Here is a 27,054-nt window from a genome sequence, read left to right as displayed (position 1 = left end):
CTATGAGCAATTTGGCCCGCTAGAACTATCATTCCTGTGCATATTCCTGTGCAATAGCGTACTTTCCTGTTTAACAAATTTCTGAAATTACAGGACTAAATGTATCCAAGTCCCACATCGTCATGAACCGCAACTGTTAATGTTTTTATTTTATTAAAATTCATGTTATTGTTAGAACTTGAATTAGAAATTCATTTCAACCCTGTATCAAAATCGGGGTTTTGTTTAGCGATTTCGGCCACTACACTACAATTTAATAATATATAACTCATTAATAATAATATGAATTCAGAAATTTTTATTCTTATTCTAGTATACTTTCAGTGCATATTAAATGCCTTGAGTACTGCAATAATATACCCTTATCATGTGCAACACTTTGGCAGTGGCACTAAAATTCTTAAACATAACTAGTCTTAAGAAGATATGGGTTTGGTTTATTGAGATTACGGCAAAGCACACTAGGGCTATCTGCCTAAGGGAAATGATGCCTTCGTGGAGGACTTTCTAAGGGAAACTGGCTCGTATACACGTTACACATGGGGAAAACCACGAAAATGGCCATGCAGCCAGCCCGTTCGCGGGATTCGAACCTCGGACCGAACTACCAGTGTTCAGCGACACCAGCGACCAGTGTACCGCTCGGCCGCTGGTGGACCTTAAGAAGAGATGAACAAATGAAATTATCTGAATCTAGATTCGAATTATTGTGCATCTTTTAAGCAAAATGATTGATACAATTGGATTAAATTGCCGAAAAGCTAATGGTAGAATCTCTGAACAGCTACTACGTGTGTAGCTGTACATTTGTAAAACAATAATACAGACTCTGAACTCTCAGTCTTTTTCCCAAATAATATAAATTAAACTACATAAAAACATGTTAAAGTGTAATCGTAATCTGTAGAAATTTAGTTCTGCTACGGAAAAAAAAAGAGTACAATATATTGGATAAGATGTAAATAATTGTATAAGAGAATTAGAGAAAGACTCAAGGAAAAATAAATTTGACTTTTTATTTTTTTCGAAAAGATAGCTAAGTAATTGATTAAGAGAAAACGCGCAAGTTATTTTCCATGTGGGAGCTACTTTCGTCTTTCTGATAGAAATTCATTAACTGTGAGGTCTAATTAGATGCTTTATTCTTTCGTTTTCAAGGAGAGAAAGGAGAAGGCTCTTTTTAAGTGTTATTTATTCGAATTAGCCCATTTTGTCAGCAGATAATCTCATTCTTCATCTTTGTTACAAGTTTATAAAATTACAAATATTACATTCAGTTTACTTAGGAGAACGTAAAAAAAGAATTTAAAATTCTTGATTTGCATTTCCCTATGCTTACACTCTAAATACCTAAGCATTACAGAATAATTCGGATAGAAATTCGCAAAAACACTTGAGCAAAATTTAACGAAATTCTTATCAAAAACTGAAATTAGAAAAAAAACGAGTATCGAAATTTATACTATACGTATTCTTTTTTACATACCTGTCATCTAAGTATATTTTACAGGATGTGCTTTTCAACATGGGTGTTAATGGTGATGTTCTTCAGTGCAGGCTATGGAAGATCTTATGACCATACCACAAAAATGGAGGTGAGAACATTCCTCTAATAACATGTTTGGTAGAACATTACTCTAATAACATGTTTGGTAGAACATTACTCTAATAACATGTCAGACACATTAATCAAGTCTGACTTAAATGGTATCACTTTGAGTTATCTGTAAGGAATGTTGTGATCTCGATGTTATGATTTCTATGACGCATTATGTGAGAAAAAACAGCAAAATTATTAAGCAGCAGTTTTACAATTAATTTGATTTTCATGTATTCACCATTTACTGACCAATATACATAAATTTCTAAAAGAACATGGAAGTTAAAATTTGGTTTTGAAATCCATTATGTATATTTATAGCGGATTTAAACACATATTAAAGAATTACTTCTCTCAAAGCAGAAGGCAATAAATTTACACACATCAAACCTTCTTTTATATTTCTATTCATCATTTCACAGGTTTTCGTTTGCAGAATACGTACCGGCAACTCACTTGGACTTTTATTTCACATAAGCAAAGAACGCAATTCTTTAAAATGCTACCCTAAGTTTTTTTGATTTCGTCAAATGGTCTTCCCTACGTGGCCGAGGTTTTGCACCACTTTGATGAGGGCCACCGATATATTTCCAATAAACATGAGATCTGGGACTTTAGGACCCGATTTGCAAAACACAAACTGTTTTGAAGAACCGAAGTGATGGTATAATTCACAACTGTTTTGGAAGATCTTTTGGAATCCTGTGTACAAAGCTGAGACGACGAAGCAAAATTCCCTGGCATCTATATCCATTGATGGCGTGATCTCATCAAAAAAAAATCTGCCGCCAGTACCAGAAAAAACGAAACATTTCCATCCTTGTCCATTGCATGATAACTTAACGTCTTGTTATATAGATATTTTTTTCATTTGAGCAATGAAGTACGGATATTACTCTACAGAAGTTGGAAGGGTGACCAAATTGCCCACTGTCAATTAGTTTCCATTTAGGGCGAATGAATTTTGTTCCGTACAAAACGCTGTTTTTCTTACTGAGATTAACTTAAGTTATTCTTGTATTAGAAGATGACCATTAGCCATTAACCTGTTACAAACAATTGGCGGAGATAAATGGCGATATATGCAATTGCTTCGCATTTTTGTTGTATCCATTAGGATAACAGGTCGATAACTTGTGACATGGCGAAGCAAAATTATGATTTCCCTGGCAATAATCTTTGAAGGCCCGCAGTAGTTTTATATTCAGCTTTAACCAGCTTCCTTACAGTACCTGAGAGATTTTATCTGATAAAATTCTATTGACACTCGATCAAATTCTAATCCCAAATGATATTTCAGATATCTGTTCCTTTTTATGATTTCGGCAGGATCCTCTCAAGTATTTGCAGTTATAGTCCTATTTCTCTTTAAAACTTTCGAGCTCATAACAATACATAAAAGGTACACAATTTAAACTACATCTAGTTGAATATCCTCTACCAAAGAAGAACTTATTGGTAAGAAGTAATTAAGATTTGCTTACACAGACGAGAAGATATTGCTGGATGTGCGTATAATTTATTGTCCACAAGTTTTGAGAATAATAATGCTTTCAGGCATATTAAGATGCTTATTATAATATTTAAATTGTATTATTATAATAAATCTATATTATATTATTTATACTATAAACTATATTATTATTATAATATTTATACTATAAAATATATTATGATTACAATATTTATACTATAAACTATATTATTATTATTATAATATTTAAACTAATATAATTATAATATTTTATTCGTTGAACAGATTTTCAATCAAATATACAAGAATTTGCAGTTATTTCGTGTTTGTATTAGTCACTCAAGGCATAGGGCGCAAATTTACTGCTGCGGTTAGTGTAATTTATAGTTTTAACAGAAACAGAAGTAGTTTTCAAACCATTACTTTATTACCCACTTATTGTATTATACTAGATTTGCATGAGAATATCCTAACTTTAGTTAATTTGTGCTATCAGTACACAAGTAAAATAAACCTTTTATACAACTCTCCGATATCGTTGAGATAAGAACAACTGTTATAGAAAAATAGCATATATATGACAGTAAATGTGTATAACAAATGTATTTATTTTTATTACAGAGGAGTAGTAACGCATTATCAAAATGAAAAGTATTTTATATTACGTTATCTTGCATACTTCTTTATTTATTCACAGCCAGAATGTGAGCCTTACAGCATTTGTGGATACCTTCAAAGAACAGGAAATTCAATTAACATCCAACCACTTTGCCGATGCACGAAAAATGTTGACTGTCCATTAGAATGGGACTTCAGTGACAGACGTACGGTAACACATGTAAATGATCAGTATAAGGTAAGGCATTTATTTCGGACAGTGTATGTAAATCATTCTTATGAGTGCGCAACATCAGTTTTATGATAGTTGAATTAAATCTTAAATAAAGTATCAGGTAATAAATATATCCATTTTTATTTGAAATGCCACAATTAAAAGTACATTATTAGCTTGGAATAAATAAATTTGTTACATCAGTCAATGTTTATAATTTTGAAGATTGCAACAGATCATTTCTGATCTCCATTTCGAGCAAAAACAGTGTCCCAAGGAATGCTAAAATTTTACCTTGTTATCTTAAGACTTTGAAGACAGATAAAAGTAAGATATTACCTGAATATTATTTTACAGTATCTTATCACAAAATTTCAATATATCTAGTAAGCATTTAAATTTTGCCAACAGATGGCAATAATTACCAAGATATACTTATCAAAGTTGACTCTAGCTAATTCAAATAGCTTCAGTCAGATTTCATCAAGTGAATCTTTAGCACAGTGCGTAACTTCGTTTGCCGCAATTGCTTGCTGTAAATTAGCTTCCATGCAATTTTTTGCCTTACTTTCGGTTCGCCAGTATAAGAAATATTATGCGTAAAATATTATGTTAATTTTAGAACAAATCAGTGAATAATTATTTCACTATAGACTTTTGAAGCGGTGTATTTTCGTTAATGGTGAAAAAGAGTATTCCTGTGTCTGGAGATAAATAACTTTTATAACATTTCTTTTGATAATATAATTAATCTGATACAAAAGAATCACATAATTATTTGGCTACAGCAAAAGATGCTGAATGCCTGCAGAATTGATTTGTTTGTTTAGTTGATAAACAGAGTAAAGAAAACGAGGAATACCTGCGGAAGAGAAAGGAGACTTTGTAGAGGAGTTTCTTAGAAAATCTGGCTCGTATTTACATTACACGTGAACAAATCTCGAAACCACCCCAGTAGCCACTCCAGTGCCCGGTACTTACACCACGTCCGAACTCCCAGTGTTTAGCAGTCTTGCACTCTCGGTCATTAATGAGCAGAAAATGTGGAACTAAATTGCACGTACAAAAGTTTCCAATGGAATCAGTTTTTGTGTACTTGAGATTGCGTGAGCTATGTCATCGGAAGCAAGAAACATTGAAAGTGTAGTACTGAAGCCTAACTTACACAACAAAATGAATTTGCAGTGCCAAACAGATATGCAAGTAATCTTAGATAATATATCAATAACCGTACTGGTTACCAGAGCCATGTGAAAAAATTTATTCTGTAGACACTGACTTCCAAAAGGATGGGAAAAGCCGCACGTTATCCTTCAGATACTTTCACGTTTTTTTAGCATTCTTAATATTCTTTATTCTAATATCGGTAGACATTTCTTAAGCCATATTAGAAAAATTTTATTTGGAAAGTAGGATAATAACAGAGGTCTCCCAAAAACATAACCGAAAATTTAAAAATGAGAACTATATAATGCAATAATAGGTACAAATAATAAATAATTTTAAAATGTTATATGGGCGTATATGTGCTATTGTTGTCCTTAGCATTTTAGAATTTACATTCTATAAAGAGTCTTTCTATAAAGATAAAAAAACAGTATAATTACGACACAATAACACGCCGAATAAATACTAATTCAGAAGTCAAACAACAAAAATCAGCGTTAATTTACAAAATTTTCACAGGACTAGTTTCGATGGTTTTACCGAACCATCATCTTCAGCTGCAAAACCGCAAATGAACAAGATAGGAAATAATGTTTAGATAAGATAAGAAAGCCTGGACAAGAATAAGCAAGTGGCGCCATCTGTTGGCGAAACCAGAACTAAAACATAATTTCTCTAAAAGCCGAAGGCAAATTTGGATTGGAATTAGGATCGTTAACTAGAACAGAAAGATTTTTATGAATGTGAAATGCCTCTAGAAAATCCAGTTCTTCAATGGAAGATGTTTTTTGAATTATTTTAGCAGCAGAAAAATTGAAAGTGTGATTTTCGGACCAACAATGTTGAGCAACAGAAGACTTCTGTGTTTCCTTTTTTCTAACATATGCCTCATGTTCTTTGACGCGAAATTTTAAGGCTCTCTTAGTTTGGCCAATGTAAATTAAACCGCACTGGCAAGGAATCCTATAAATACCCCAGGAATTCATATCCGGAATGGGGTCCTTGAGTATAGAAGTTGGAATTTTATTGATGGGAGAGTAAACAACCCGAAAGTTAAATTTCTGCAAAATATGTGCAACTTTATAGCTAATTGATGGAAAGAATGGAATGACAACAGAATTTTTATAATCTCCTAAAATAAGAGTGTGGCTTTTAGTGTGTTGAGATGAGAATTTTTTAACTGCTTGATTAATAATGTTGGGTGAAAAGCCCCTGTCAATAGCTATTGCTTTTAAATAATTTAGTTCTTCATCAAGGGCTAGTTTGGAGGAGCAAACTTGAAGAGCACGGAAAACATAGGAATAAAATGAAGCTAACTTTTGTTTAGTCGGATGACATGATTTAAAGTGTGGTGGAAGGCAAACCGATGAAGGTTTACGGTAAACTGTAGTACTGAAGTTGGATGTGTTACGTGTGACCAGAATGTCGAGAAACGGAAGAGAATTGCAAGTCTCAAGTTCAAAAGTGAACTGAATAGCAGGATCAATAGAATTCATTGTTGAAAGAACTCTATTTAAATCATCTTTATTACCTTCAAACAGGGTAAAAGTATCGTCTACGTAGCGGAACCATGCCGGGAAGTTTAAAGTTTCAAACAATTTTGATTCATAATAATGCATGTAGATATCAGCCAGGATGGGACTGAGGGGGCTTCCCATGGCTAATCCATGGCTAATGGAATGGCTTCCCATGGCTAATGGAAATTGATGAGCTAATTTCTCTCACTCAACTCTGTTTGAAACAAACACATTTTGTTTTCCAAAATAAATATTACAAGCAAACTGAGGGATTAGCCATGGGAAGCCCCCTCAGTCCCATCCTGGCTGATATCTACATGCATTATTATGAATCAAAATTGTTTGAAACTTTAAACTTCCCGGCATGGTTCCGCTACGTAGACGATACTTTTACCCTGTTTGAAGGTAATAAAGATGATTTAAATAGAGTTCTTTCAACAATGAATTCTATTGATCCTGCTATTCAGTTCACTTTTGAACTTGAGACTTGCAATTCTCTTCCGTTTCTCGACATTCTGGTCACACGTAACACATCCAACTTCAGTACTACAGTTTACCGTAAACCTTCATCGGTTTGCCTTCCACCACACTTTAAATCATGTCATCCGACTAAACAAAAGTTAGCTTCATTTTATTCCTATGTTTTCCGTGCTCTTCAAGTTTGCTCCTCCAAACTAGCCCTTGATGAAGAACTAAATTATTTAAAAGCAATAGCTATTGACAGGGGCTTTTCACCCAACATTATTAATCAAGCAGTTAAAAAATTCTCATCTCAACACACTAAAAGCCACACTCTTATTTTAGGAGATTATAAAAATTCTGTTGTCATTCCATTCTTTCCATCAATTAGCTATAAAGTTGCACATATTTTGCAGAAATTTAACTTTCGGGTTGTTTACTCTCCCATCAATAAAATTCCAACTTCTATACTCAAGGACCCCATTCCGGATATGAATTCCTGGGGTATTTATAGGATTCCTTGCCAGTGCGGTTTAATTTACATTGGCCAAACTAAGAGAGCCTTAAAATTTCGCGTCAAAGAACATGAGGCATATGTTAGAAAAAAGGAAACACAGAAGTCTTCTGTTGCTCAACATTATTGGTCCGAAAATCACACTTTCAATTTTTCTGCTGCCAAAATTATTCAAAAAACATCTTCCATTGGAGAACTGGATTTTCTAGAGGCATTTTACATTCATAAAAATCTTTCTGTTCTAGTTAACGATCCTAATTCCAATCCAAATTTGCCTTCGGCTTTTAGAGAAATTATGTTTTAGTTCTGGTTTCGCCAATAGATGGCGCCACTTGCTTATTCTTGTCCAGGCTTTCTTATCTTATCTAAACATTATTTCCTATCTTGTTCATTTGCGGTTTTGCAGCTGAAGATGATGGTTCGGTAAAACCATCGAAACTAGTCCTGTGAAAATTTTGTAAATTAACGCTGATTTTTGTTGTTTGACTTCTGAATCAGTATAATTACATTGAAATTTTACAACGGTGCAAATAGTTGAAATATAAGTAACCCAATAACACACACAAGGAACACGACAAGCATGCTAATTATAAGAAAAAAACAATATTTCATTACTAACACTGGTATCTTAATCTTATGCTTGCTCATCGCAGCTTAATTATACCACACTCGATTTATGTGATACTAAAGGTACAGAACCTCGTTGAGTAAAATTATACTGATTACAGATGCGTTTAAGTCTAAAACCAAAATTCGCAAGATGTACAATGGGTTGTGGAAATAACGCCACAAGAATTCAGATCACAGTTCTATGAATGAAGGCAACATTTATAGCAGTGGCTACAAAATGCCTTTTCATATCAGATGCATATTGTTAGATTCAGCTCCTCTTCTAACACAACTCTGTGTCAGGCGTTATGCACCATTTTATTCTTCTTAGTAATACTCCAGAATTGGTCCATTAATGTTCTAAAAAGAATTAACTTGAGTTTAGTAGTAGAGAACATTTATTTAAAATTCTTCTTGGTGGAAAAAGTGTATCGCCCTTCTGAGACTTTTCTTGCATTTGGTCTCAAACTAATTCACTACAGTTTTGTCCTCTATGAAGATAATACCTATGATTTTCTTCAGCGTTATATAAAGGGCTATAAAAGTCTGAAAACATATCATCCTTTGCTCGATACACAGCAATTTGTGACCCATCATGCATACCAATTTATTATATTTGAGAACATTTGTCACGATTCTTTAGGCAGATCCAATATTAACAATCAATCACTTAAAAAAAATTTCCAAAGAAATATACCAGTTCTCCTCAGTAATGAAATCTCATAGAGTAGGGGTCGTTCTAAGGTGACCGAAATGTTGCTCAGCGGAGATAGATATCACTTTTAAAAGCTGCTATCAAGTCATATTTCCTTCTTTGTATAAAAGTAATGCCATATTAATGAAAAATTCTTCGATGAATTTCCCGAGATTTCAGTCTTTGATCTTTTTCATATTTGATAAGTGCTTTCTGTACCTACATTGTACAAACAGCTATTAGCGTTAGCAATGATGCATATACAGGATGCCGCTCGATTTTCTGAAAAGTGTCAGCTATTGCATTATGTAACCTTTGGCAAGCAGGTTTCTCCTTACTGCTGGATGTCTTTGGTGCACAATATCTGAATTGCAGTAAAGTTTGTTTTGTTTCCTGAAATGTATAAATAGAAAATACAACCCGTTCTCTATTTAACTATATCCTCAATTTATTTTTTTTTATTGACGCAAACGATTTCCGACTTATGGTGACATACACTGGTGGGCAAAATTAAGAGATGGAAAAAGTTTCCCACATTTCTCCTAACATACCACACAAAACGTGGATAGTTGTTTGCCATAGATAGTGGATAGGCCTTGCTACGCCAGCAGGAGGTATATAAGTCCTCTTTCGAGCTGCTCAGCTCATTCCGTTCTGCAACATGATAGTGATTTTTGTTGTCGTTCTTGAATAATCTTGTTTTTTTGTGCTGTTTTTTTGGATAAAATGATTACACATCATCATTTAGAAGAAGTTATGAGATGGAAAATCGTGGGTCGGCTTGAGGCAGGGCAGTCATAAGCTTAGGTTGCAAGAGAACTGCATATGACACCAAGTCATCTCTAATTTGTAGAATCAGTTTATAAACAGCGGGACAGTGTCCAGAAGACCATGAAAAGGTCTCGGCGAGCCACAATAAAGAATGACGACCGGCATTTGGATCTTTCAGCCAAGCGCCAGAGGATGTCTACAGCCACACAACCGCAACTATCTCTTCACCTCGCTACTGCCACAGAAACATCAGTTTCAAGGAGGACAGTTACCAAAAGGTTTCAAGGGACAGGACTGTGTGCCAGAAAGCCAGCTATTTTCATCCCACTCACTCTTTCCAACAAAAGAGGGCGTTTACAATGGTGCATATAACACCAACAGTAGATAGAAAATGGGGGTTCTGCGACAGGTGGATCAGTGGATCAGGGGGCGTGGTCAATGACATCACAGAGGGCGGGGCCAAAGGCAACGTCATCACACTAGGAGGCGTGGTTTTGAGTGGAGTTGAGGTGTTCGTAGACTGCTGGTTGAGTTGTAGACCTCCTGCTTTTCATTTAAAGTTAGTTTTTTTATATTGGCAACGGGAAATATTTTCTGCATCTTAATTTTGATGATATAGCGATGCTGCCCTCTCTTGACGAAAAAGTGAATTATATGTTTTACAAATATATTTTTTAAGTCTGGTGTTAAAATTAATCAATGCGCGACTCTGAAAACAATGTAAAAGAAACAAATATGAAAAAAGACTTTCCTTTAATGAAACTACAAGATAATTTTTTTTTATTACTCAATTTTATTCTGATACTTTTATCCTTTCTAGTTTTAAATGAAACTTTAACTTATTTCTTAGGTTTTCTGTTCATAATAACATATTCATTTACTGTCATATTTTTTTAATACTTAACACGTTTCTAATTTGTAATATTTATTTAATTTCCACATACTATTTTTTTTCATACCTTTCATAAATTTCAGCATACCCTGATTTTTAACTTATATGTTATATTTCACAAACGTTCCCGCACATGCTCTTTATTTGTTACATTACTTAATTTTAGATGCAATTTAACACTTTTTTAACGTTATAATGTTCAATATATTCTGAATTTTAACTTCATTTACTTTTTTTAAACCACTCTAGTATTCTATACACACTTTAACTTAGTGGTATGAAATTGTATTTAAAAAGAAACGTTTATTTTTCGTGATCTTAGTTCTTTTACTAAATTTTCTACAGAATTTCTAATTTCTTTCACGTGTTTAACAATATCTTCCTTACATTACCGAATATTTTTAAAAAAAACTTAAGTCTATAACTGTTAATTGCTTTTCTGTTAATTCATCCACTTATCATGATAGAGTAATGGAAAATTTCTAAAACTCTGATAATCATACGCGAAAGAATGTATTATCTTAAGGTTGTTGTTGCTATTCCAAATTTGACAGTACATACAGAAGTGAAGGAAGATCCTTGATAAGCGCTGTAGACTTCACGTTATCATGATTACGTGCAGCACTCATCAAGGGTCTTCCTTCACTTCTGTATGTACTGTCAAACTTGGAATAGCAACAACAACCTTAAGATAATACATTCTTTCGCGTATGATTATCAGAGTTTTAGAAATTTTCCATTACTCTATCATGATAAGTGGATGATGCTTTTAAGATTCTCCTTATGCATATATGTAATATCGAGGTTCAGAATAACAACATTAGGACACTATAACTCTTTCCCACTATCCTATCATGATTATTTTTACACATATGACGCCGGAAAGACTGGCTTCACAAACAAGACATGACAAGAATGTATTACGAAAAGTGTTGATGAAATCATTTCGTTAATGTATGTTCTAGATAATTTTTGCTATTTAAGAATGCTACGTATTTCTATATCATTCAGAATTGTCGTTAGATTCAAAAGCGAATATGAGGAATATATGTGATACAGAGTTAAATGTGGAATTATACGAAGAATTTTATTCACGAAATGAAGCTGATATTTTGCTAGATGAACTATCAAATTATGATTTTAAAAATATTAGTTTTGAAATTAATGGGAATCAGTATGTTCCACGAAGAAAAGTACTCGGTTTTGGTGATGAAGGACTTAGTTACGAATTCTCTGGAACGAGCATTTGTGCAGAACCATGGACTCAAACTCTTCTAAATGTAAAAGATTATGTTGAAACGATAACTGGCAAAAAATATAATTTTGCTTTATTGAACTATTATCCTGACGGAGTGGCGAAAATTTCAACGCATAAAGACAATGAAACTTGTCTCGAACCTGAAAGTGATATACCTATCATCAGTTTAGGTGCAAAACGTCAAATGGTATTTACCAGGCGAAATTTCACTTCTCGAAGCGTGGACTTAACTCATGGAACTCTCCTTGTAATGAAACACCCAACGAATCAATTTTGGATGCACGGAATACCCTCTCAATCTGACGTTAAAGATCCTAGAATTAGTATCACATTCCGAAACATAAAAATTTCGAAAATTAAAAAACGACGCTTGGAAGATAATGACGATGAACTTCCAGAGGATGACTGGTTTGCCCACTATATGAAGTCTGTTCCTGAAAATATCTTCATGCCGAATAATCGAGAACAGAAAAAGAAAGTTCGAAGTTGATTGCACAGTGGACTCTTGGTTGGGGATATTTTGTGTCCATAAATCAGTTTGAAAACAGAATGAACGTTCATCTACGTGAATGTGTGGAACAAAATAAAATATTATACCCTACTACACGCGGTGTTCTTATAACTCCTGCAACATGGCAAGAATTTTCCTCAAAAATATATGAATTTAATCTTGTCTATATGAGTGCCAGCATCATTTGCAGTAATGAGTTGGTAGTTTTCAACAAAGAAGGTGAGTGTATTTTTCAACAAGTTTTTAAACAAGATGAAAATTCTTTTAAACTAAAACCTACATACCTAAAAGTAAACTGTGATATTTTTAAAAAATTGAAAGAAATTATTCCTGATGTATCTAATACTTTATATAAAAGTATTTTTGAAATTATTTTACCGTTGCAAATCAAATGTAAAAACAATTGTTCGGATATGGTAAGTAATGATGACGAACTTTTTAAAGAACTCATAAACTCTATCAAAACTGAATTAAATTCAGTGATAAAAAAGCTATATAAATGCGAAGGTTGCATTGTAAATCGTCCTTCACAAACAAGACATGATTGCATTATAATAAGTGTTGAGGACAGAATTAAATATATTGGTGAAGATATATTTTTATGTATTAATTTTAAAAATATAAGAGATTCTTTAAGGCAGAAAAAAATGTTTCATTTATTTTGTAATAGGTTTTTTGAATCGAAATGTTATGAAGATTATAAAAATGCACCAATATAAGTACAGCTATTCTATTTAAATTTCTGTCTTTGGTTGATGTTATGAGTATTTTTTTTTCATTATGTTTTTTTTAATAGAAATATATTGAAATTTTAGTTTTAATTTTAAAGCAAACATGTATATCAAATATCAGTAAATGGATATTGTTGTTAATTTGATATTAACTAATGAAAGAAAATTCTAAGTATATTTTATGTATAATACAGAAACTTGTTCTTTGGAAATAAATAAATGTATTTAAATAGAAAAGCTTCTTGGTGAAATGAATGTATTTTTATTTTTTATAACAATTTTTTTAAGTATTGTATGTTTACAGTGCAGTATATGCTTCAAGTGATTCACTCGTGTTGAAAATTTAATAGTTTATGAAGCGATTATTCGCTGAACTTATGTGATATATTTGTAAGGTTTCTTGAATACGAGTAATCTGAAGAGATATTTGAAATCTCATGAAAGAAACATCAGATGTAGTGTATGTCCTAAGAAATTTAAGTTTGTAGTTTGAAAAGTCGCGAAGCTTCTCGTCTTAGAATTTTGTAGTGAATAATCACAAGTTCTTTTCATGTAAAAAGGATATGAAAACTTATAAAGTTACTTTTAAGAGTAAATCGTGATAAAAAATATTTAGTGAGCATAAGAATTTAAAACAACATGAATCTTTACATCGTATTGAATGTTCGGACATTTTTTTCAAGTAAAACAGAATTTGAAGAAAATCTCACGAACCTTTTTTTTTTTTTTTTAATTTTGCTGGTGTCAAAAGAAACAGAAATATGCTGATGATGATGTTTTGAAACAGCATGATACTTCTCTTCTTATAAATTGCATCCATTGTTTACAAGTGTTTAAAAGAAAAAGTGATCTCTTACACCACATTCGAATGCGACATGGTTTGATACGAATCTTACAAAAACGAAGAAACGTTGACATCGTTAATACATGCAAGTCTTCTAAAATCGCAAGTCTTAATAGTATGTTCGCAATTGAATCGATTTGCTAGAACATAGAAAATGATCATGTCTTAGATGTACTTCTTGAATATATAAAATTGTAGTTAGTAGGGGAAAAATGAGTTATGATGTAGTTTTACACTGAGTTATGATATCGGTGTTTGAAATGGTAATCAATAGTTACATTTAAAAATGTGTCGTGAGTGTGAAAATGCAGAAATAAAAGAGCTTTGGCGAATTTAATAAACGTGGTTCAATGTGGTTGATGGAAAAATTTGTTCCATGTGAATTAAATAGTGTAAGATATGAACCTCTTTCTCTGAATAGTTAATTATTCAATTGTAAGACAATTAAACTTTAAATATATATGCATATAGTACATGTAATGATTAATATTACATTGATTAATGTAAATAACTGATGATATGTGTATTAACATAGTGAATGTTCGCTTTTATGAAGTTCTAAGCATTACTTTAGATACCATTCATAAAACTTTTATCTCATATATACAAACATGACAATATCTATTGAGTTTTTGTTTATTCTTTGGAATGTATGAAAGTTTAAATATTTTTTTTTAATTTAATGTAGGTTGGAGTAAAATATCTGTATCTTTCTTCATTTCAATCGGTAATATCTGTATGCTGGTAAAGGTACATATGTTCGTAAGAATTATACTGTGTCACATTTTTGACAATCTTCTTTCATTCATATTAGCTAATAAGAGAATTATTGAAGTTAGTAAAGTAATGAAAATCAACGTTATTGAAAGAAAACTCTATAAGCATTTACATTTCCAGAAATATATCAAAGTTCCTTTTCTTAAAAACAGCAGGTGTATCGTAGTTTTTATTTCTATTTCATTAAAAGCTGAACTTGTAAAATAAAAATTTTCTATTAGTGTAAGGTAAACAAAAAGAAAATCAAGAGACAATCCGTATCATGAATGAAATTCAAGCCTTACATCGGATTAAAAAGAAATATTCTGAATCTAAATGTTTATGCCTATTTAGCACAAAATGCGTTTATTTGTGTTATAAATTTAACTAAAACCATTCTTATAACAGTATGTTGCCTTTAAACTGGGTAAAAGTGTTAAGTATATTTTCTGATGGTATTGATATACTTGTCAAAGAAGTTCTAGAAACCTCAAATGTCGAAAGAGCATATGATAAGAATCTCCTTTCCTATCGCTACGTCAGTTACAGGTTAAGGGGTGGCTTGAATGGATAAAGGTAATGTTTGTGCAAAAATATAGTAGTTCTATTTTGAAATGAGAAATAATTCGCTTTTTGTCAATTAAGGAAACTTGTGGTATTATTAAACAGAATGTCAGTGAAAGACATTGCGTTTGCATAGTGAATTATGAAGGTACTGAAAGGTAGTGAAGAAGGTGAATGAAAGAATTAATTTGAACAAATAAGGTAAGGCTATCATTAAAAGAAAAAACTGTTTAAAAGATGTATGTTAGAATTAAAAGTAAGATGTTAAAATTTAAAAAGATGTAACAGAGTAAAACCAAAGAATACTGGTAATTCCCATCTGGAAAACAGTAATTTGAGTACGATATTGAAAAAGTTGGTTTTAAGAATTTCTTTATGCATGTGATGCAAAACAATTGCTAGTTTAGCATGAGTGCTGACATAGATGCAATTAGTGCAGGAAAAATAGTAAAATTAGTATAGTTAGTGTCTCTAAAACATGAAAAAATAATAGTGTGAGCAGTGTAAATTCATTTGAAGTACTGAAATATGACATAGACTAAATATCAGGAAATGTAAGAGATATTTTGGTATGTGTGGATGAAACACTGAACGTGGTTGTAAAATTAGAATTGAAAATTATCAACACACTTAAAGGTAATCGGGATTTAAAACTAAATATGATGTTAGAAACTTTGAAGACCATAAAACTATATGAGAAAGAAATACATTTAGATATAAATGGTATTAAACTGTAAAGTTGTGAATGGAAATTTCTGAGTAAAACCTGTAGATGATCTATTATGATCGAGGAATAACACAAGTATTATAAAAATTGTAAGGAAATATTTGAATATGGAGTAAATGAAAACAATCCATATCGTTAAAATGAATAAAAAGGGATAAAATGTTGGAATTACGAGTGATGAGACAGAAATAAAAACATTATAATAAATAAGTTAAGCTAGAATTAAGAAATATAAACACAGAAGGGAAATCATGAACGTAAGAAAAGCAATTAACAGTTATAGACTTAAGTTTTTTTTAAAAATATTCGGTAATGTAAGGAAGGTATTGTTAAACACGTGAAAGAAATTAGAAATTCTGTAGAAAATTTAGTAAAAGAACTAAGATCACGAAAAATAAACGTTTCTTTTTAAATACAATTTCATACCACTAAGTTAAAGTGTGTATAGAATACTAGAGTGGTTTAAAAAAAGTAAATGAAGTTAAAATTCAGAATATATTGAACATTATAACGTTAAAAAAGTGTTAAATTGCATCTAAAATTAAGTAATGTAACAAATAAAGAGCATGTGCGGGAACGTTTGTGAAATATAACATATAAGTTAAAAATCAGGGTATGCTGAAATTTATGAAAGGTATGAAAAAAAATAGTATGTGGAAATTAAATAAATATTACAAATTAGAAACGTGTTAAGTATTAAAAAAATATGACAGTAAATGAATATGTTATTATGAACAGAAAACCTAAGAAATAAGTTAAAGTTTCATTTAAAACTAGAAAGGATAAAAGTATCAGAATAAAATTGAGTAATAAAAAAAAAATTATCTTGTAGTTTCATTAAAGGAAAGTCTTTTTTCATATTTGTTTCTTTTACATTGTTTTCAGAGTCGCGCATTGATTAATTTTAACACCAGACTTAAAAAATATATTTGTAAAACATATAATTCACTTTTTCGTCAAGAGAGGGCAGCATCGCTATATCATCAAAATTAAGATGCAGAAAATATTTCCCGTTGCCAATATAAAAAAACTAACTTTAAATGAAAAGCAGGAGGTCTACAACTCAACCAGCAGTCTACGAACACCTCAACTCCACTCGAAACCACGCCTCCTAGTGTGATGACGTTGCCTTTGGCCCCGCCCTCTGTGATGTCATTGACCACGCCCCCTGATCCACTGATCCACCTGTCGCAGAACCCCCATTTTCTATCTACTACCAACACTAGACACAGCTTCAATGGGCTAATATTCGCTTCATGGAAGAGTCCAAATTCAGTGTACAACCTGATTCTCGGTGATTATTGTAATGGAAGGAAGCTGGGGCCCGATACCATTCCAACAACATCATGGAAAGGGACCAATATGGTGGTAGACTAGTGACGGTCTGGGAAGGGATCATGTAAAGTACCCACACACCGTTCCATGTATTTGACACTGGTTCTGTAAATGCCCAGAGGAGGGAGATCCTAGAGCCCTATGTGAGACTTTTCAGGGATGCTGTTGGCCTTGAGTTCACTTTTATGGACTACAATGCGCGATTGCACAAGGCCCACCTGGTGTTATGTAGAGAAATTACCGGATAGCGTTATAAAAATTAGGTGAATGATTTTATGATTTATGGAAATTTAAATTTTATTTTGATTCTGAATTATTTAATTTAAGGCTTTAATTTTGGGGAAAAACAGATGCTTCTGGAAATATTATTTAGTTTAAAAGAGTATTATTTATTTTCCTCTATTTGTAAATCTTGTACAAACTTTGATTCATTGTGAAAAAGCAGGGAAAGGGAGGCAATTTTCGCCAAGTCATGATTTCGCGCGCTTTAGAATGTTCGAGAAAGAATTTTCATTGTTAGTTGACCTTAAGAGAGGAAAGTACGTGACGGAAAGGTCAAAGGTTGCTACTTGTCTTTCAATGTAAGTCATTCAGGTTTTTGGCGATTGAGGGTCCGGTTGTTGGCTAAGTGAAGAAGGGCGCGCATGCGCGATCACCCTTTTTTCCGCATTCTGGAGTTGAAAACGAAGATTTTGCCATAATTAAGGGGGCGATAAGTGAAGCCATAGTAGGAGCCCGTTTTGGGAAGGAGACGAAGGAAATTCGAGTTGGATACACACTTACTTTGGGCTGACTCTCGGACTGACTCGCTGATTTTTGGGCTTGCTGGACAAAATGTAAGTGACTCCGAGAGGTGTTTTCCGGCGGGGAGCGGCAAATATGCTCCCCGGCCGCGTTTTGGTTAAGAGGCGAGACTCTCTTACACACTTACTTTTGGACTCGCGCACTTACTGGTTGGCTGGACTTGTGGATGTTACTCTGGAACTTACTTGGGACGTTACCCGTGAAGCTTGCTCTTGGGATGAGTAAGAACAGGCGAGCCGTAATTTCCTAGCAACAACGTTTCTGACCGGCGAAATTTGAACGAGTTACCTGCGTGTTGACATAGGACTTTCAGGACCAAGCGGATAGCCGTCCTGGGCAGCAGTGCTCCTGTTTCTGTTCTACAGTAGTGAAGTGGGTCCACATTTTTAGAACCAGTGTCAAGATGAGCCCGGCCGACATCAACGCGGGATAAGATAAGAGTCCTCCGCTTCAAGATGTCCCTTCAAGATAAGTTTTATTTTTTTTGGTGTGTTTGAACTTTAGGCAAGCTTTTCAAAAACGTCCTTAGCAGAAAAAAAACAACGTCAAATCTAAAATTTAACTCTCAGGCCTTAAATTGTTTCCCTTTCCTTTCTTTTAAATCACCAGACAAACCTTAAGTTATTTTATGAATTTAAATGAACAGACTCTCAGATGAGGTTAAGATTTTTCTTATTGTGTTGTAATTGAACAAACTGATATTTAATCTGGAACCTCTTACAGTATGTTTTCTTTATATATTTAATATGAACTTTTCCTTTATATCTTGTATATGTTTTATGTTTTCGATCCTCTCACGGCGCGGTCCCGGAATGCATTTTTTTCACAACGCAAAAATGCTGTACACGTTTCACTATACGATTACTGCCTTTTACGGCAAGTAGTTTCATATTTAACATTTAACAATATAGGAATTTCAGATATAACATGGTACCTAGAAGTAAAACTATTTAACCTTGGTGTCGAAACTTTCTTCTATATAACATTGGTGCCGTGAAGTAAGATTCATAACATTATTTCCCGGCGTGAACTTAAGCAATTTAACACTGGTTAATGACTATCTGGAAAGCGAAGTTACTAACCATATGGATTAGCCACTCAAATCTCCTGACCTTAATCCCATTGAAAATGCTTAGGATGCTCTTGGGAGGGCTATTGAAATATGCCAACCCCTAACCAGAACCATTCAGGAGTTAAAAATTGCTCTAATGGAGGAGTGGGTGCAACTTCCACAGGGATTCTTGAACTCTCTAATTAACAACATGGCTACTGGTTGTGCATGCTGTCTGTCTATCAGAGGCGACCACACACCATACCAGGCACATTTTCACTGCTATCTTTCAAACTCAAATTTGGACCACATTGGACTCTTGGCCAGAACACATGTTAATGAATGTCATTTTTGTTGTTGTTTTGTACACATAATTGTCATCCAATAAACTACATCCATACCTAATTTCATTTATTTCTATCTGGTATTTCTCGAGATATATTGGGAAAAAGAGTTTCATTTCTTAATTTTGTCCACCAGTTAATATTTTGCAAAAATTGATGGATTTAGATACAGCCATAACGTTTCCTACAAAACTGTTACGTAGGAAAGCAAGCCCGTTGCAACAGTTGACTGCGCAACCAGAATGGATCTTCCGGAATGTAATACAAAGAATCATGCTGCATTGGCGATCTGTTTTTGATATGTCTTCACCCTCTGTTTTCCTCGAAAAGAAACGTGTCACAGAGGCAAGAATCGAAACCATGGCTTTTCAGAACTTTTCAAAGCTACTGGCATTAGCATTCTTTTAAATGCTAATGCCGTTAGCTCTGAAAAGCTTTCACCACATTCAAGAGAAAATTTCACATATTGTTTCAAAAAAATATAACACTCATTTACTGTTTTACAAGGTCTACAGACAGGTATATATTTTCCTGTGTAAAGAAACGCTGAAAACGTTTAAAGGAGCGATGAAAGAAAGTAAACAATTTTTTTTTCTCATTGACCCAGACCCATGCTTTGGATCTAAGTGTCATTAAATATTTTGAAATTCTGTGCTGCAAACGCTTAATGTAAAGTTATTGATGATTTGACGACAATGGAATGTTCTGGAAATAAAAGCTAATGTTAATATTCTGCTAAGCACGGAGCTTGTTCACAGAAATTAGTTGTGATGTTATAAATAGCTAACTAAATTCTGTTTTCACAATGCGGGGTATACTCTTTCAAGCAATTAACAGGATGGTGCATAAGAATTAGTTGACGAATTCGAAGTTTCCGAAATAGCGGATTAGCGCCTTAGTGCTCTAAAAAATAATTTTTTACAGGTTTCGCAAATTTCGATTTTCAAGTGTAATTCTGCGTTGCAAAATGTTGAAAAAATCTATGATGAACGGAAAGCGAATGTGGTACTAGCAGACTCCAAAAGTGAAGACTGAGTATGTTATACCCGTATCAAAAATTGCAGGTAACACTAACAGAACAACGTAGTATAAAAAAAAATTGAGCAATGTGAAAAATAGCACTTGATTTAGTGATAATGTATGAAATCATTGGATCTATTTTAACATATGCTTACCTGCTGATATGGTATGCTCAACAATAAGGACTAGATTACTTTATTCGAAAAAGGCCTCGAGGGCTATTTTACCGGGGTTCCTCTCAATTTTGTTCAAAATCCCCTAGGAGATAGAATCCGAGAGCCTCATACTCCTCTTCTTCTACGATCAGTCTCTCAAGAGGATTTCCGATCCAGAGATTTATAGGTGCCTCCATGCAGCAAAATTATTACAAACAAAACCGCGAATACCTTATTCAGAATTCGAATAAGAGCCTAAAGGCGTGCATGGCAGTCGTCCCCCTACCCAAATTACGATTAGGGGTAGTGACATGGAAGTTGAACGGTTTTGAAATTAAAAGTAATACTTCTGTTATGTGTATGCATTTTTTAAATTTAAAAGTAACACTTTTGTTGCACTTTATGCCTAAAATTTTAAAGAGTTAGTGCATTTGAAAGTATAGGTAAAATTTTGTAAATTAATAAAATAAATATATTTTTTTTTACAATTATAAATATTATAACTGTATGAAAATTTGTAACGATAACTAGTTTTAAATCATTAGCAAATATAACAAGTCTTCCGACTGCAAATGATACGCGTAAATGTATTTATTACACACATATAAATTTATTAACTTTCAAATATTTTAAATTATTTTAAAATTTTCAATAAACGTATGAAGGCATTAGTTTTTATGAGCTACCATCTAAAATTATAAGCAATTAACTTTCTTTCTTTTTTTATGCCCATGAATACACAGAACTGCAAATAATGATCAGTTTTTTAAATAAAGTCTTACGTAATCAGTATATAAAACCAGATATCATTTTATAAAATTTTAGGGAAGATATTAAAATAATTGTAAATTATTGATGTTATATTATTATCACTCCAAACCCCATACAAGATATGTGCACTGCAAAAATGCTCATCTATGTTTATACAATGTGCTCCAATGAAAAGATGGCTGATATTTAATAAAACAGAAGTATGCTTTTTTTATCATTGGTCATTCAAATTAGATTCTTTGTGATTCAATGCATCTCTGAAAATGTTTGGAATAGGGCCTAAAATAGTCTCCTACGTTATCCGGAATCGAACTCCTTTAAAGGCCATTTTTAATTTCACAAGTAAGCAAACGTCAGTGGAATGAAGAAAATAGAGAGAATGTTTAAGCACTGGTATACTTCTTTTGGCCAAAAAATCGCGTGCAAACTTGTTGCTGCCAGCCGGCACGTAATCACACAACAACGACCAAGAAACTTACTTACAAGTTTCCAGTCACATTCGGAGAATGTTTCCAGGAAGATTCAAGACACTAAAATAGTATTTAGTGTTTACGTCTTGACGTTCGTAGTTTTCGCGGCGAACGATGTTTTTGGAATTGAAATAGAGAGACAAGAAAATATGAACAATGTTTCGATTTGGCTCTTTTGTATTCACAATTTCTTTGGCTTTCCTTCAGTTAACGATCTGGATTGCACATTCTGATGCTTAATTAATCGTTCATATTGAGAGCAATATGTTTGTCAGAAATTCTGGCTCTGTAGTTGCGTTTCTTTGCATGTCTCTGCAATGTTTCTCTGCGGCATCGTTTTGATCACTCGCCCGTTACTGAGAAAAAGAACCTGTGCCTTGGTAAATCTTTCGTTAAAATACAATGAACATTAACTTTAGAAATTCCGAAATCTTGCAAATCTATTGAAATGATAACGTTGTTAACATGCTCTTATATAACATTGTTGCAATGATAAAAACAATTAGATTCATTTCAAAAGTTTCAATACAAATTTTTTTCAATTTAAAAATAAATATAAAATTAGCTCTCTGTTCCCTCATAGCTACAGCTACTACAAGAATTTTTGTTCAGCAGTAGCCAAACTACGCTAAACTAAAGAAGCATAGGCCTCAGCAAGGCAGCTTGAAGACAAAGCCATGAACCTTTTCACTGGAACACATTGCTTATCTGCATATGTATGGATGTATGTTTAAAGGTTACTCTATTTCAGTAGTTCTGTGAGCCTGTACGTCCTCTTCCTGTGTGCAGATCTTGGATTGCAGCTTATGTTACCTACTTGGAAATGTCGTTATTAACGGAGGAAATATTAGTGAACAGCGGGTTTATTCATTGCATTTGTCCAAGCAGCCAATTACTGTTAAAGAATGATAGCCATTTTCACCAAATGGACAATGGAATAGCTATAATCGCTACAAGCTACATATGCAAGCCCGTAAGTTGAATTTATTTTTATTGCTTTAGCTGTAATGCATTTTTCATGCATTACGGCTTTATGACTACAGTGACTTAACTCAGATATTCTGGAATGAAGAAGTCTTTGTCTAAGCTGCTTTTGGTTACAAATATAATGGATATTGGATGAATGAGTAATATACAATGGATGAATATTTTTTTTACAGTCTGTGTATGTTTATTTCGTTTATTATGTAAGGAATTGTCTATTTCTCACAAATGCTGTCGTAACGTACAGTGACAAAAGTGAAAGCACACTTTGTATTTTCTAAAAGAAAGGAGAACAATTGTAAATTTCATTATTTTTTGAGATCATATGCTATTTGTATAATCTTTAGAATATTACAAAGGTAAATGAAAACGTTAAATTGAAATTCAAATTAACAAACTTGCAGAAATAAACAGAACTTTTCAACTCACGAAAAGGAAGGACAAATGCAAAAGCACAGTGCTGAGTTTTATTCAAATTAAATTATATTGCGTCATTCTGTACGTACCAATCAGAGTGATATAAGACAGGTACTAGTTTTAATTTTCTGATGTAGTACTGAAAGCTTGACTATTTCTGCTTAGTTTGTCGAAATTTTGAAATGTCTCGGAAGCGTGTGGGAAACTAAAACTGGAAAAAGAAAAATACAATAATTTTTTTGTGTGTGAAAGCATAATTTTAACTGTTAGTTTTTTTTTGGGGGGGAGGAGTCACTTTGGTTTTAATTAAAAAAAACAACTTTTGGTTAGTTTTTTTTTCTGGGGGGGGGGACAAACAGTCAAGATGAACGAAGTGCATTTTCAGAACTCCTTAGTCATTCTTCTTTAATGTTTTAAATTATTAAGCTATGAACTATGAAACATAAATGCCCCAAATGTTTTAAAATTCTTTCTTTATTTAAAAAATTAAGAAAAATTACTTTTACTTTTATTTAAATTGCTTAATCTTAATAGCAATTTGTTTACTTAATAAATATTTTCCATTTTACAATAATTCTTTTCCCTTTCCAAGGAAATATGATATTTTTAGTGAGGAAATTATATTTTGAAAAACTAAATTTTCAATCTAAGGTCCTAAAGTTCTTGATTTTATTATATAAAGGTTCTACATTTACTTCCTTTATTACATCTATGTAAACCCCAAAAATAATTTACATCCTATTTAACACAAAAAACAAAGATTGAAAGCATATATATATATATATATATATATTACGCCCAAAGAGGAGTTTTTTAACGTTTTGTGTGTTACCTTTATTAAATATCGGGTTCTTCGCACTTAAACCATAAAATTCAGTTCAACAGCAATATCGCAAAATAATTTTAAAATGAGCATATCTTTAGAATTTCCGATACACAGTCTCGGGCGCTGGAGATAAAAATGTTTTTTTTTTTTTCATACAGTGTTCCATTGCTCGCTTTGAAATCGTTGGGTTTGTTAATCCAAAATACGTTAAAATGTTACAAAATATGAAATCGAAAAAACGAATTTCAAATTAGGTCTTTCAGATGCCCATATTCGGTGATGGTTTACGTTATTCAAAATTTGATGGCTCTAGGTACCGTTGTTTTATCACAATGCGAGAAACATACATACATTTATGCAGGTTCTTCATTATTTAATTTCTTTAAATATAAAGCAGGGCTCTAATATTTGGTGGCAAAAATTTGAAAAGTAAACCGACATTGATAGTGAATCAACGCAAAATGCCAAAATGAAATTAGTAGCCCTTTGGGCTAATAATAACTAATGCAATGATGCAATGGTTTACTGGTAAAGTTAAAAATGTATAAGTTACATTAAAGTAAAATGTCAGATGAAGAAACTGTGCGTCAGGAAAAAAAAAATTTGAAGGCAGTTCAGTCGATAAAATTTGTTTTCCTTACATGGTACTTCTTTGTCTTTTAGTGCCTATATATTTTATTCAGTACCCAGCTTTAGAAAATACAGAAGCACTGAGTTGTTCAACTGAAAAGAAACGATTTTTTTCTTTGCTTCTAATATACATTAAAAATTTGTTTCAGTTGATTTGAATAGCTAAAAGATATCCAAAAATGCTTGAGCCTTCCTTCAGTCTAATTTACTCATTCATTGAACATGACGGTAATTCAAGGATTTTGAATAAAATCTTTCCATGCTTGTAATCTTAAAAGTTTTATCTTAATTATATTTAATTTTTAATTTATTTGTTTGTTTATTTATTATAATTTTTGGGGTTGTTGGTTAACTAACTAATTAATTACTCGAAGTGTCCATGGTCCTTATCTGAAAGACACTCATTTTGCTCAAACATAAGAGAAATGTCACAACATTTACGCTTAAAGAGAGAAAGGATGTAGTTTAGTAAGGTTTCGCGCTAACAACAAGAAATTTTTAACAGTTTAGGGGTTAGATTCCAGTTAATTTAAAGTTACTTGGAAGGCTAGATCTTAACTTGAACTGTGAAGCGACAATTCACTAAATTCAACTTTTTCAGTAAAAAGACGTAAGAAGGGTGAAAAGACCCTTTTATTCAGCTCAAAAATAAAATGTGTACAAATGGCACTCATGGTGCTTTCACGGCTTTCCAAAATCGAAAATGTAAAATTAAAACTAATTTTAAGTTGAATAATCAGTCGAAGCAGCACAGAGATATTTAAACACGTAGTTGACTCTTCGCTATACCACCGAAAGTAGACTAACCGGCAATTATCATATGACCGTAAAATAGCAAGCTTAAGTAGCAGCTAAAGAACGTGGTCGAAAGGCTTAAAGCTCTGTCTGATTCACTAAGTACCAGTTTAAAGAGTAGCTTTCTGTCCTAGTTTGCATAATGTGCGAAACTAAATTCTGACTCTGACAAGAAAGCTTGGGTTGAAAATAAGAGATGTAAGAAAGGTTGCTTTCAAAATAAAAGTAAATGTAAATAAAATTAAAAGAAAAACCCACATTGTGTTATAAAGTGATTATTTGTAGATGATTAGCAATGCCCTTAATGTTACTTTCCCAGCGGAATGATCATAGTTAATAGTTTAACTTGAGATTTAGTGCTTGTCATTTTATCTAGAAAAAGGAAAGCACTAATGTGTACCAAATTAAATGCGCAGATTCACTCTGTTCAATAGTAAATTATTACAGCTGTTTATGAGTAAGGATACTATTTTCCAAAGTTTACATTGAAAAATTAAATTATTTTATGAGTTTATGATATTCTTTTCGTTCGTTTCATGTGATATTCTTTTCGTTCGTTTCGTGTGATATTCTTTTCGTTAATATGTTAGTTCTGTAACTGAAAACAAAAATAAATGTTTTTAAGTAGTGAGTGCACTCATAGCTGAAATTGTACATATGACGTTTGTATTAGAAAAGTAAAAATGAAATGCATTCTTAAAAAAAAAAAAAAAAAAAAAAAAGAAGAAGTTTATCTCATATTTTGATAGAATACAGGTTTCTAAGTTGTTAACATAAAAATAATTTCCTTTTCAGCCACCAACATGTGATTTGGACAGTATCTGCGCTGCTGTTACACAGAATGTAATAGATCATACCTCCTTTGTCATGACACACTGCACATGTCCAGATGGTTTCTTTTGTCCAACTTCTATCGAACAAGCAAAAGAAAGAATTCGATTGGAGAAGGGATCGTATTATACAATGTCTTGCATCTGATGGTCATTGATATCAGGAATCTCAAAATCCCTGAGGATATTCTCTCATATGTTTCCGTATAAGGTGGAACTGAATCGTGTACTTTGGCCTAGTACTGAAAACTAAAAAAATAACATTCAGGTGTGAAAAATGCAAGCTTTAGACCAGAAGAGACTTTGAAAATACACAGGACGTAATTCAAGAAAAGTGTTTCTATTTATCCTTTTGCAATTGAAATTAAATACAAATGCATATGCAAAGGGAAAAGTATTTAACTAGAATGTCAGAAGGAAATAACCAATAAAAATTGGTTAAATATATCTGTCTAAATTAGATAAGTTTAGAATAAAGGTTTACTAGTTTAATACTAGTTAGTACTAGTTTATATACTAGTTTATATATATATACTAGTTTTTTTTTAAATATCATTTCGCTAGAAATATTCAAATCAACTTCACTAAAAGGTACAGGAGTTGAATAATGATATTGAAACACTTCCAGCTAAAGTGTAATACTTCAAAATATGCTGTAGGTTTTCTTCTGAAGGCCACTAAGTTATCAATTCTTCTTGGAAA

General features: G+C 32.5%; 1 protein-coding gene across 1 annotated transcript; it reads left to right on the top strand.

The window, feature by feature from the left end:
• The first annotated feature begins 1,535 nt into the window (after positions 1 to 1,535).
• Positions 1,536 to 26,809, top strand: LOC118180075 (U-scoloptoxin(11)-Ssd2a-like). The gene is made up of 4 exons (XM_085808185.1): positions 1,536 to 1,595; positions 3,772 to 3,930; positions 22,625 to 22,843; positions 26,318 to 26,809. The coding sequence occupies exons 1-4, from the start codon at positions 1,536 to 1,538 to the stop codon at positions 26,498 to 26,500; spliced, it is 621 nt and encodes a 206-aa protein (XP_085664311.1). The 3' UTR covers positions 26,501 to 26,809.
• The last annotated feature ends 245 nt before the right edge of the window (positions 26,810 to 27,054 follow it).

Source organism: Stegodyphus dumicola, chromosome X1 (assembly GCF_044657685.1).
Source record: "Stegodyphus dumicola isolate Sdum_Otavi_A_Nest chromosome X1, ASM4465768v1".
In the NCBI taxonomy this organism is placed as follows: domain Eukaryota; kingdom Metazoa; phylum Arthropoda; class Arachnida; order Araneae; family Eresidae; genus Stegodyphus; species Stegodyphus dumicola.
Note: the sequence above shows the minus strand (reverse complement) of the source record. Positions and strands in the feature narration are given on the sequence as shown.